Genomic DNA, 11,457 nt, shown 5'->3' with positions numbered 1-11,457 from the left:
CTGCTGCTCGAGTCCTACTCGGGCTCCGTTCAGAGTGTGCTAGCGCTGTGGGCTGTCAGTAAACCGGTGGTTTCTCGTACGGTGGAAACTGGTAACTTGTGAAGCGTAGGTTCTCGAAGATTACAATTACCGCCGACTCCGGCCGAGTCTATCACGCACTGTACGCAGGAAAGGAAAGCGTGGTGGGGGACACAGTGTATTCGGTACACCTTGTCACTATCTACTTGTTCTGCTGAGAATTGAGGAATTGAAAGAGTACTAAATCCAACGGATCGGTACGAACGTGCGGAGATGACGACAGGCGGATATCGAAACGAGTCCGCGAAGGATAGCGAACTGGAGATGTGTGAAAACTGTCGAGTCGAGCGCGAGCTGCGTTCGGGGAGGAGACACGCGAGCAACGAAATGTTTGTGGCGGCAACGAAACGTGGACGGAGTCTGGTGGAACACTCGCTCCTCAATAACGGGAAGTCTACGATGTGGAACACCCGCAAGGGAGGGCCGTCGAAGCTGGTGTGAATTTATTTCGTGCGACCCGCGTGCGTGCGCCAGTGAGCGGCACAGCAGGCCGCCTGTAAGTTGGGCGAACGGCGGCGGCGGCGGCGGCAGCAGGGGGCGTAGCGGCGGCGGCTATCAGCGACACGCGACACCGCGGCAGGCGGCGGCCAGAGGCAGCGGGGGCGGCGTGGGCGGCGGTCGCGGTCCGCACACTCCGCGACATGGCGCCGCACGCACCGCCTCTGCCGCTGCTGCTGCTGGCGGCCTTAACGGCTGCTGTCACAAACGGTAAGCGCTCGTCAGCTGCTGTTGCGTCGCGTCTGTTGGCGTTTACCTCTTCTTCACTCTGCTGCCGTTTATCTAACAGCGTACAACTCTCGTTGCCATTCCCAGCGCACCTACCTCTTCATATTCACCCACTACACTGATTCTAACATGTCTGCTGCAGAGACACAAATCACAGGCCTCATTAGCATGCCGACCGTCAGCCAGAGAGTTCTTCTTCTTCTTCTTCTTCTTCTTATCCTGCCTATCCATTAATGAATGTTGGCAACTCGACGGGTCTTTATTCTGGACAGTAGTACCGTGTCCGCTGCCTTTTGTTAACGAACTGAGATATGCTTCTATGTCCTTTGTAATGTTGATGCATTAATTTGTTCTGAAAGCGGTGCTGTTATTCAAGACAATAAAAGCGGGTTAAAAGCTGGGAGCTATCTGGGGACGTTAACCTTGCGTTACTGAGCAACTGTTTCACCGCGTATCCAGTCTAGCTTACCAAATTCCCAATCAGACTAATATTAATTATAATCTTTTGATAGTCATCTTACGACAACCGGTGATATATGTATAAAAAGAGAATTTAAATAAAAAGAAATAAATCAGTTTGTATTTGGACATTTATTTTAACATTGATCATTGTTCTGTTAAAAATTTCAGCATATTAAACTTGATTCATAACTAAACTGGTGCCTTATTTAGGGTTGTGAAAACGCGAGTTTTTAATCTTACGGAACACATCAAATATGGAGCCAAGATTGGGAGACTGCATACAACAATGCATTCATAAAATAACACACGAAGAACGTTGAAACGTATGCAAGAGGAAATTAACCACAGCCAACCGATTCAATTTTCATCCAAAGAAGTTACGTTCGTAGCGCAATCCTGTCCGTCATGAAATTACCACACACTGGTATACTAAATGCATACTAACTCTCTGTGAAATGTTCCCGAAAAGAATATCTGAGGGCTACTTTGATGCTGACACCACATGCTTCACATGGTCAACTTGGTTTACACAAAGACTGTAACTCCACAATAATTTTGATAATTAAAATAAATTACATCGAAACGCAATTTACAAAAGAAAAACGTCGAACTGGTTAATATCGTCTTACTATTAACTTGATGGGTCAAACAATTGTATAAGCACGTGGTACTGGTCTCACAAAGTACACCCCACGTGGGTTGAACATAAAGAAAAGTTGCTATATTGAAAAATATTGTCAAGACAAGACATTACAATCTCACGCACATTCGCATTTAAGATTGATGATCCTAGAGTTACTGATCAACACGAGTCTCCACTTTACTCACAAAGTAGTGACAAAGCAACTACCGGAAGATATTCTGAACTTCACACTCGAATTACACTGCGTTGCAATTTAAGATAACATTAGATATTTTAGATCTAAACCTGAAATAAAGGTTATTAACTTTTCAGTTAGGCTGAACTTAAGAAATCCATTGTCCTACGGACTTAGCAGAGACGCACTTAGCCAGAGATCTTACCACTTCAGACGCTCGCCGCGGACTGACTGCCCTGGGCCCCTACCGAGGGTGCTTCCAGATACAAAACGAAAGTGACCAGAGAGGCAGCTTCCTATACCAACATGACAACGGACGGACAGGACACCGAGCGAGGTGGCGCAGTGGTTAGACACTGGACTCGCATTCGGGAGGACGACGGTTCAATCCCGCGTCCGGCCATCCTGATTTAGGTTTTCCATGATTTCCCTAAATCACTCCAGGAAAATGCCGGGATGGTTCCCCTGAAAGGGCATGGCCGACTTCCCTCCCCATCCTTCCCTAATCCGATGAGACCGATGACCACGCTGTCTGGTCTCCTTCCCCAAAACAACCAACCAACGGACAGGACCATGCCAAGAATAGAAACCTCTTTGCTTTTAGAAAGTGTAGCTACCTGTTCTGACGTTGGTCCTACTGTCCTCTAGCAGACCGGCTTGTCTGCTACCACCGAGCATGCAACTAGAAATACATTTGCTCATTCATCCTTTCACACAGAAGGGAAGGGGGATGACAGTATCTTATCATATACAGTATATAAAAGAAAGCGGATGTAGGTTCCGTATGAGATTGTGTGACATGAATTACATATAAACTGTGTTTTAAAGTGTAGTAGTGTGACAGATCGTTCTTGATTATGTGTAAAAGTAACACTTTCCACTGCTCAGTCTCCTCCCTGATAGAGTCAGAAACTCCACAGTAAATTTAGAAGTGGAATGTATGCCGTAAATGACAACAGTTTTAAGAAATTAACATGAAAGGAATCCAACAGGGACCTTTCACCTTTTCTTCTTTTACCGTCGATCTTGCCTTATATGATCAACTGTAGAGGTATATATTTGATGATCCGTAAGATATGTCGCTTGTACGCATTTTTTGCCTTTTTTTAAACCTTGTTGAGATTTATCGCTGTTTACATAGTATTCACAACACTTCGGTGTCACTTATTCTTGCTGTCGACGGTATTTTAAGCATTCTGCAGTAAATTCACATTTCAAATGCCTCGATCTTCCTCGCTGTTTGCTTATTTAACGTCCGTCATTCAGAACGGTGTATAAGTACGGATCGGGTCTACCATCTTACGTCTATGATTTATATCTAGGTCTGTACTGCAGAGAAATATCTCGTATTTTAATGGAAGCGTTATGGGCATTCTCTATGCGACAATTCATCTCCCCACCAGTAGTAGGGTGGTGGGGTTACAACTCCTCTATTCATATCAAATTGATGTACAAATTAATTACATTGATCAATTGATCACCGCTGCCCCCACCCACACCCCCGCCCCCGACCACACCCACCCCCGCCACCAGATGGTGTCATGTGTTTTCTCAGCTGCACGTGTGTCCCATCCCCTCCACAAGCTCCCTCCTCCCCCCTCCTCGAACCTACCCTATTGGTGGAAATTTCGAATTTTCTTGGGAATGTCTTTGTCCCAGGGCTGTACTGACATCCCACCCCACCCCCCACCCGGGAATTGACGGTAAATTAAAATTGGTGGTTCCCTTCCTGGGACTCAAACCCTGGTCGTTCTGGGTGGAAGCTCAAGTGCACCCTCCTAACACAATTAAACCACTAGAGGTGCTTGGAAATGAAGGGAAATTAAAAATGACAGTGCCCTTTCTGGGAATCGAACCCTGGTTCTACTGGATGGAAAGCCCAAGAGCTCCCCCCCCCCCTCCCCCGCCAACACATGAAAGCTGTCCAGATGCAGGAGAGGAAGGTTGGTTAGTGTTATTTATTTATTTTGGTTGGGAAACTGACGTAAAGATCGATCCTAATTATGTAATTAATCACAAAGATCGATCCTAATTACACAACTATATGCATAGCGCTACACAAGAGTGGCACAAATTCGCAATACAGCTCAACGACTGATGATACCATGCAACTGATGTTATACTGCTGGAAGAAAATTTTGCGATACCAATCGAAACTAGCGACAGACACACTCAAACTCTACCCTACACGTACAAGCTGGTGTGAAAAAGGCTGGGGTGTAAGGTACTACCTTTATTCTTTTTGGTGGGAAATACATTCAACTGACGAGATGCTGGTGTTGGACAGAGAGGAGTTTAAAAAGTGTATTACCTGTAAGCATACAGTATCTATCGTTATTTGACGTCAGAGTTCGCTTCAGATGTCTGCTCAAAACCCATCCTGCAGCCCAGGTAATCGAAGCCAATACACGCTACCACAACTGATGGAAAAAATATGCGTCACAGTTATAATTACATTTCAAAATTGTCGTGAAGAAACCAGCACTCATGATGAACGGGTCTCAATGCAGCACATTGTGGAAAATCGTCATCCTAAAAGACTGCAGAGGAGGTGGTAGTTGAATGGATGCTCTCCTCGATATGCGTCCACAAACTGCCGAAAATCGAGGCCACCTTCCTCCCTCCCTCCATCCACCTACGGGGAGGACACATGTCCCTTCAAACAGCCAGCTGCTCCACCGACCACCTCGTGGTGCGGGCAGGCCGTTGTCCGCCCTTTGCTGCCACAATCTGGCAGCCGCCTTAAGGCGACGGTCCTAGACAACATAAAAGGGAAATTAAGTAGCCCAACCCCACCCATCCCGAGAATGATCCAGATGATCCGCAAAACTCGGCTTTCCACCACCTGGCCGCCGACTTAAGGCGACGCTCCTACACCAACAGTAGCGTGTATAGTCAACTAAACAAAAGGAGATAAAAGGACGAGTGCGACAAGTGCAACTTCTTCTTTGTTTTCACGTTCAACCCTGAGGTTGTTTTGCAGCTGAACGCCATTCCTCTCTTCTGTCTGCCTACCTCTTCATTTCCACGTATGTGTTACATCCATTGTCATTCATGATCTGTTGCATGTATGATATCCTTGGTCGCCCCCGCCGATTCCTTCCCTCAATAACTGCTTCTGCTATTGTTCCAATGATGTTGTTGTGTCGTAGGATGTGCCCTACAAGTTTGTCTCTTCTTGTTTGGATGTGTCTCCGCAGAGATCTGGTTTCCTGTACCCTTCTAAGAACTTCTTCATTTGTTACTTTGTCTCTCCAGCTGATCTTCATCATCCTTCTATAGCACCACATCTCCAGGGCCCCCAGCCGTCTTCTCTCTTCTCTTCCAATTGTCCAAGTTTCACATCCGTATAGGGCCACACTCCAAACGAAACCTTTCGTGATGCTCCTTATTTTCAGACTGATGTTGTTGCTGGTGAGTAAGTTCCTTCTCCGATTAAATGCAATTTTGGCCTTTTATATTGTGCTCGCAATTTCTTTCCGGCTTCAACGATCCCTTGTGATTTTGCTTCTCAGGTAAGTAAATTCCTCTATCACTTCCAGCTCCTCCCTTCCAATTCTCATTCTCAGAGATTCATATTCTACTCCTGTACTGCACACCATCACTTTAGTCTTTTTCTTGTTTATTCTCATTCAAAAAATGGTTCATATGGCTCTGAGCACTATGGGACTTAATATCTGAGGTCGTCAGGCCCCTAGAACTTAGAACTACTTAAACCTAACTAACCTAAGGACATCACACACGTCCATGCCCGAGGCAGGATTCGAACCTGCGACCGTAGCGGTCGCGCAGTTCCAGACGGTAGCGCCTAGGACCGCTCGGCCACTCCGGCCAGCCTTATTCTCATTCTATACTGATTGCATAGATATTTTTCCATTGTTCTGAGGACTTCCTCTAAATCTTCTTTTTGTCTCCGTGACTATAGTAATATCATCTGCATAACGCAGCATGTCTATCTTCTGCCCACTAATTTTGATCCCCACCTCAGTAGTTTCTCGAACTTGGTCTATAGTTTCCTGGATGTAAGCATCGAATATAAAATGAGAGAGAGCGCATCCTTGTCTTGCCCCTTTTCTAATATTTGCTTCTTGTTTGTGTGAATACAGCAACAGAGCCCCCACATGCTGCCTCGCCCTCGGACAGAGAGCGGCTGTGTCCGGCGACCACCACAGTGGACAGCCCCCCCCCCCCCCCCCCATCGCCCGCAGCAGCCCGCCATTCGGCGATGGAGAACAACTGTATTTGACGCCAACGCATCTATAATCAAGCATCTATTTTATAAAACCAAAACACATTTGCGGCAATAATAAATGACCTCTTTCCACGAAAATAGGTAAAGTCCATTTTCTTTTAATTTTATGAGCAAAATCGGTATAGTTTTTACGTTCGACTGCAGTCGCATCTCATTATTTTGTGACGGCCAGCGAAATGTACAGCCACTGATCACATATGATCAGCAGAGACATGAACACCTTGCATAAAATGAGAAAAAAAAACTTCGACTATTTTGATGCGAGAATTACCGATCACCACAGAATGTAGTCGTTATTTCGAAACCGTCGCCAGAGTAAAGAAAAAACGAGTGTTTGAACTCCAAAGAACAAAATCTATATTAAGCAATTTCTTGCAGCTTTCTGAACAAATTACATGACCCGAGAGCGTCTCTCGCGTTCAGTGTCTGCAAATAAACTCTTATTCACGTGTGTATTACAAACATTACAGAGAATCTTTCACGCCATTGGCACACATGTCGAAAAAAAAAACACATTCATTTAACGCTTGACAGCAAGAAGCGATAATTCAAGAGAACATAGCTGTTTTGTATACTATGACAAGTACCCTTTTACCAATGCAATGCTATATCATACTATCGTTTAGGAAACAAATCGTGAGAGCCTATCTCGACCTGTGTAGGTGAGAATTGAAATTTCGTTAAAACATATCGGCGCAACGAAAAAAAAGAAACTCTTGTCACGAATCATTCCGTGATGCCATAGCCATGGCTTCCTCGCGCCAGGCGGTACGTCATTTTTATCAATTTGATAGGCTAATTAATTAAAATGATCATGAGAGTCACTTTGTATGGCGAGTAGTTTTTTTTTCAGCAGTCGAATTACACTCGCCATGTGAGACAACTGGGAATCCATGGAGGGAACACGATGTTGTTTTTGAGGAACACTGTTGAGAAATGACATCTGAAGCTACCCACAGAAGGATTCTACAACCCATAACATACATTTCGCGTAAGGACCACGCTATTAAAAAACACGATCATAACGCGTATTTCACCATCACCCTGCATAAAAAGCGGTCTTGAGTCTACATGCACACACGATCGCTGATAGTCTTTCACTTTCAGGCAGAAAAGCTGTCCGCAATTTGGAATCAAGTCTATCCATTCAACCACATATTTGCGTTCGATCCTGTAGACACGTCTTTTAATGATTACAGCCACTGATGAATCATATTAGTGGCACTCTCGTATCTCGAAAAGATTCACTTTTTTTTCGAATCTATCTGCTAAGAATCCCACACACCATGAACTCCAACGCTGTTTTTAGACAGTCCCTCTGCATCTTGTAACTGCCCAGAAGTCCCTGCCCCGCCTTCCCTGCAGCTTAGTCCATGTGATCGTCCTGATTTAAGTCTGACCTGTACGGAAGTCGGAAGGCTCTATATCTAAGACCATCTGCATCCTGTGGGGAAACAGGACGAGCTGAGTTAATGAGGCAGGAGCGCGTTTTGACCACTCGCTGGAAATGGGAACATGTTGTCATCGCTCCGCCAACCGTGTACAGTGTGTAAGGCCAGCGCCGAATGAAGCTTTCCTCTGCAACACGAGGTAGTAGAAGAGATAGTACGAGCAGTTACGGTGGTATTTCTTGTTGGGAATATTAGGAAGACTACACAACAGATATGGCATGGAGGAAGGATGAAGATTTTGTGAAAAATCTCCAAACTACATACAGGTAGTCCGAAGGAGATCTGTGTCTCTCAAGGTGCATTCATGTCTACCACCTAACCATATGTGGCGATCCTATTAAATATACAGGTGTTGATTCATTGGAGCAGGAGGTTCGTGATCGAAGTCGCTCCCACAGACCAGTTTCATCACCTGTACTGTAGGATGACCATATTCAACAGACTATCAATCACACGAGAGGGTTCCTGGATTCTTACTTCTTCTTCTTCTTCTTCTGCTTTTACGGCCTCATTGGACCACTTCAGTCAATCATTTCTGGTCCTCTTCTTTGGTATTTTCCCCTTCCGAGTGGCCCACTATCTCTTCATTCGTTCCGATGCTTTTCGTCGTTCCTTATCTGTAAATACCCTTTTCATTGTATGTCGTTTGTCAATTTTTGGTTTAAATCTTATTTCTGTGTCCCTCAACTTCTTTAAATTTGGCGTTTTGTTCTGCAAATCATCCAGAGTTATTTCCAGTTCTTCCATATCCTCTCTTATTTCCTTAAGCCATCCTCCTTGATGTTTCAAATTCCAGAGTTTCTCAATAATTTTCCTTGATAATCTGGTTTCTGGTGTCCTCAGAATGTGACCACAAAAAGAGATCCTTTTCTTTCGTATAGTATCAGTGATGGGCTCCAGTTCTCTGTATACCACTTCATTTGGAACTATCCGCCATTGCCCAGCTTTTTGATATTTCTTATTTATGCATGTTCTAGCAATTCTTCTCTCTACTTTTAAAATTTTGTCAATTCTGTTTTTCTGGGTGACTTTAAAAAGAGTTTCACTTCCGTATGTAACCTCTGGTTGAACCACCGTCATGTAATGTTTTAATTTTGTTTTAATTGATAGACATTTTTTATTGTACGTAGACCATGTTAGTTTTTGAGCTTTTATCATTTTATTAGTTCTTGCTCGCCATGCAGGTTTCTCGTCCAATTTATGTGTTATTATTTCACCCAGGTATTTAAATTGTTTCACTATTTTAATTCCCCTATTGTTCACTGTGATGTGATCTATTACAAGTGGATCCGTTACCATTATTTCAGTCTTTTCAAATGATATCTGGAGTCCTAATTTTTGTGCTATATTTTGTAAGCTTGTTGTTTGTTTCGTGGCTTCCTGAATATTATTAGCTAGTAATGCTAGGTCATCAGCAAATCCCAAGCAATTTAGGTTTATTTTATCTTTCTTAGTTCCAATTTTAATATTCATAGGATTTTCCTTGTACCATTCTCTCGTTACATATTCAAGAGCACAATTGAATAACAATGGTGATAAACAACCTCCCTGTCTCAACCCTGTTTTAATCGTAAATGGTTCAGATATTTCTCCTCTAAATTTTACTTTGGATTTGGTGTTTGTTAAGGTTAACTGTATCATTTTTATTAATTTAGGACTAAGTCCAAAATTCCTTAATATTTTCATCATTGAAGATCTATGGATGCAATCATACGCCTTTTTGAAATCTACAAAGGTTATGACTAGTTGTTTTTGCCTTCTTTTGTAGACATCCATAACTAACTTCAAGGTGATTATCTGTTCTGGGCAGCTTCTCCAGGATCTAAATCCTCGTTGATATTCTCCCAGTTCCAGTTCTAATTGATCTTTACAGCGGTTGTATAGTATTCTTGACATGATCTTATACGTGCAGTCCAAAAGGGAAATTCCTCTATAGTTGTCTGGATTTGATTTTTCTCCTTTCTTATGTAATGGATGTATTATAGCAGTAGTCCAATTTTCTGGTAATTTCTCTTCATTCCAGATTTTTACTATGCATTGGTGTAATGCTATCTTTACTGGTTCTGCTGCATACTTCCAAAGTTCAGCAAACGTTTGATCTTCTCCACTTACTTTGTAGTTTTTGAGTTCTTTCAAAGCTCTGTAGACCTCATTAATTGTAGGTGGATTTATATTTTCTGCTGGTGTTTTAATTGGGGTTTCTGTGTTTATCTGAAGAAGTTCTGGGGGATCTTCACAATTCAGTAACTTGTTAAATGTTTCTGCTAGAATTTCTGTATTTTTACTATTGCTATGGGCTAGGTTATTATCTTTATCTTTTAACATTAATGTTGGAGGATCATATCTTTGTAATTGTCTGCCAAATATTTTGTAATAGTCTCTTGAGTTTGTTTTTTCACTATTTGTTTCTATCATTAGAAGTATATCTTTTTGGTACTGACGTTTAACTCTCCTTATTATTTTTTGTGTTGTCTTCCTTTGTTTTGTGAGTTCCAAATATGATTTTTCTGTTTTTTCATTTTGATGCCTTAACCAGGCTTGGTGTCGATCCAACACTGCTTCATCACATTCATCGTTCCACCACTGGTGTTTTTTCCTTGGATTTATAGGGGCAACTTGTTCAGCTATTTGTTTCAATTTGGGAATTATTTCTTCCAGATCATCTGTTATTTTTATATCCCTGGTTTGTGCTTCATAATCCTCATTTTGTATCAGTTTATGAGGGTCATAGGTTCTCTTCTTCTTCTGGTGGGATTTTTTTCTTTGCTAATGGGGTTGATTTAATTTTAATTTTTATCATGTAATGATCTGATCCGGTATCTGTCCCTCTCAGTACTTTCACATTGTAAATTTCCTTGTGGTAATTCTTATCCATGCAGACATGGTCCAGTTGCCATTCTCCTTTTTTCCAGTCTGGATGTTTCCAAGTTTTTAGTTTACTTGGTCTTCTCTTAAAATACGTCGACTTTGAGATCATGTCATGGTTTCTGCAAAATTCCACTAGTCTTATGCCATTTTTGTTTGTTCTTCTTTGTGCTGTCCATTTCCCTATTATGTCTCTATATCTCTTTTCCCTTCCTAACTGGGCATTGAAGTCTCCAATTAAAATTTTGATGTGATTTTTATTAATGTTATTCGTCGTTTGATCTAAGAGCTCCCAAAATTTTTCTACCTCTTCTCTGTGTTCTTTTTTATTATTTTTATCATTTGTCGGGGCATGGGCATTTATTATTGTGTACATTTTATTTGCAGCTTTTAGAGTTAATGTTGAGAGTCTGGGAGATTGTGCTTTAAATTCTATTATGGACTCTATTATTTTCAGACTCACCACGAATCCTGTTCCAAATTGTGGACACTGTTTCATGACTCTTTTCCCTGGTATTCCCTTATAAATCCTATATCCTTGTGATTCTATCGGCTCCTGATCAGTATTTCTCATTTCTTGAAGTCCGGTTATGAGAATCCCCTTGCGATCCATTTCATCCGTCAGAATTTTGAGTTTGCCTGGTTGTATGAGGGAATTTATATTGTGTGTCGCAATGTAGTTTATTTGTCCTGTCTTGAGTTTTGGTCGTCTGTCCGTTTTGGGTATTTTCAGATGCTCCGACTCATCCAAGTTATCTTTCAGGTGACTGCCCACCGTATCCGAGTGCAGTCTTCCTTGGTTATT

The 11,457-nt window shown here is 42.5% G+C and overlaps 1 protein-coding gene across 1 annotated transcript in view; it reads left to right on the top strand.

Moving 5' to 3' along the window:
* The first annotated feature begins 674 nt into the window (after positions 1–674).
* LOC124799170 (neuronal acetylcholine receptor subunit alpha-4-like) overlaps positions 675–11,457 on the top strand; it is a 189,837-nt gene continuing 179,054 nt past the window's right edge. The window contains exon 1 of the mRNA XM_047262708.1: positions 675–786. Coding sequence (XP_047118664.1) covers positions 720–786 — 67 coding nt within the window. The 5' untranslated portion in view covers positions 675–719. The remainder of the gene's footprint in view (positions 787–11,457) is intronic.

The sequence above is a fragment of the Schistocerca piceifrons genome, chromosome 5 (genome assembly GCF_021461385.2).
Source record: "Schistocerca piceifrons isolate TAMUIC-IGC-003096 chromosome 5, iqSchPice1.1, whole genome shotgun sequence".
Lineage (NCBI taxonomy): Eukaryota > Metazoa > Arthropoda > Insecta > Orthoptera > Acrididae > Schistocerca > Schistocerca piceifrons.
The sequence above is the reverse complement of the archived record's forward strand: the minus strand, read 5'-3'. Positions and strand labels throughout refer to the sequence as shown.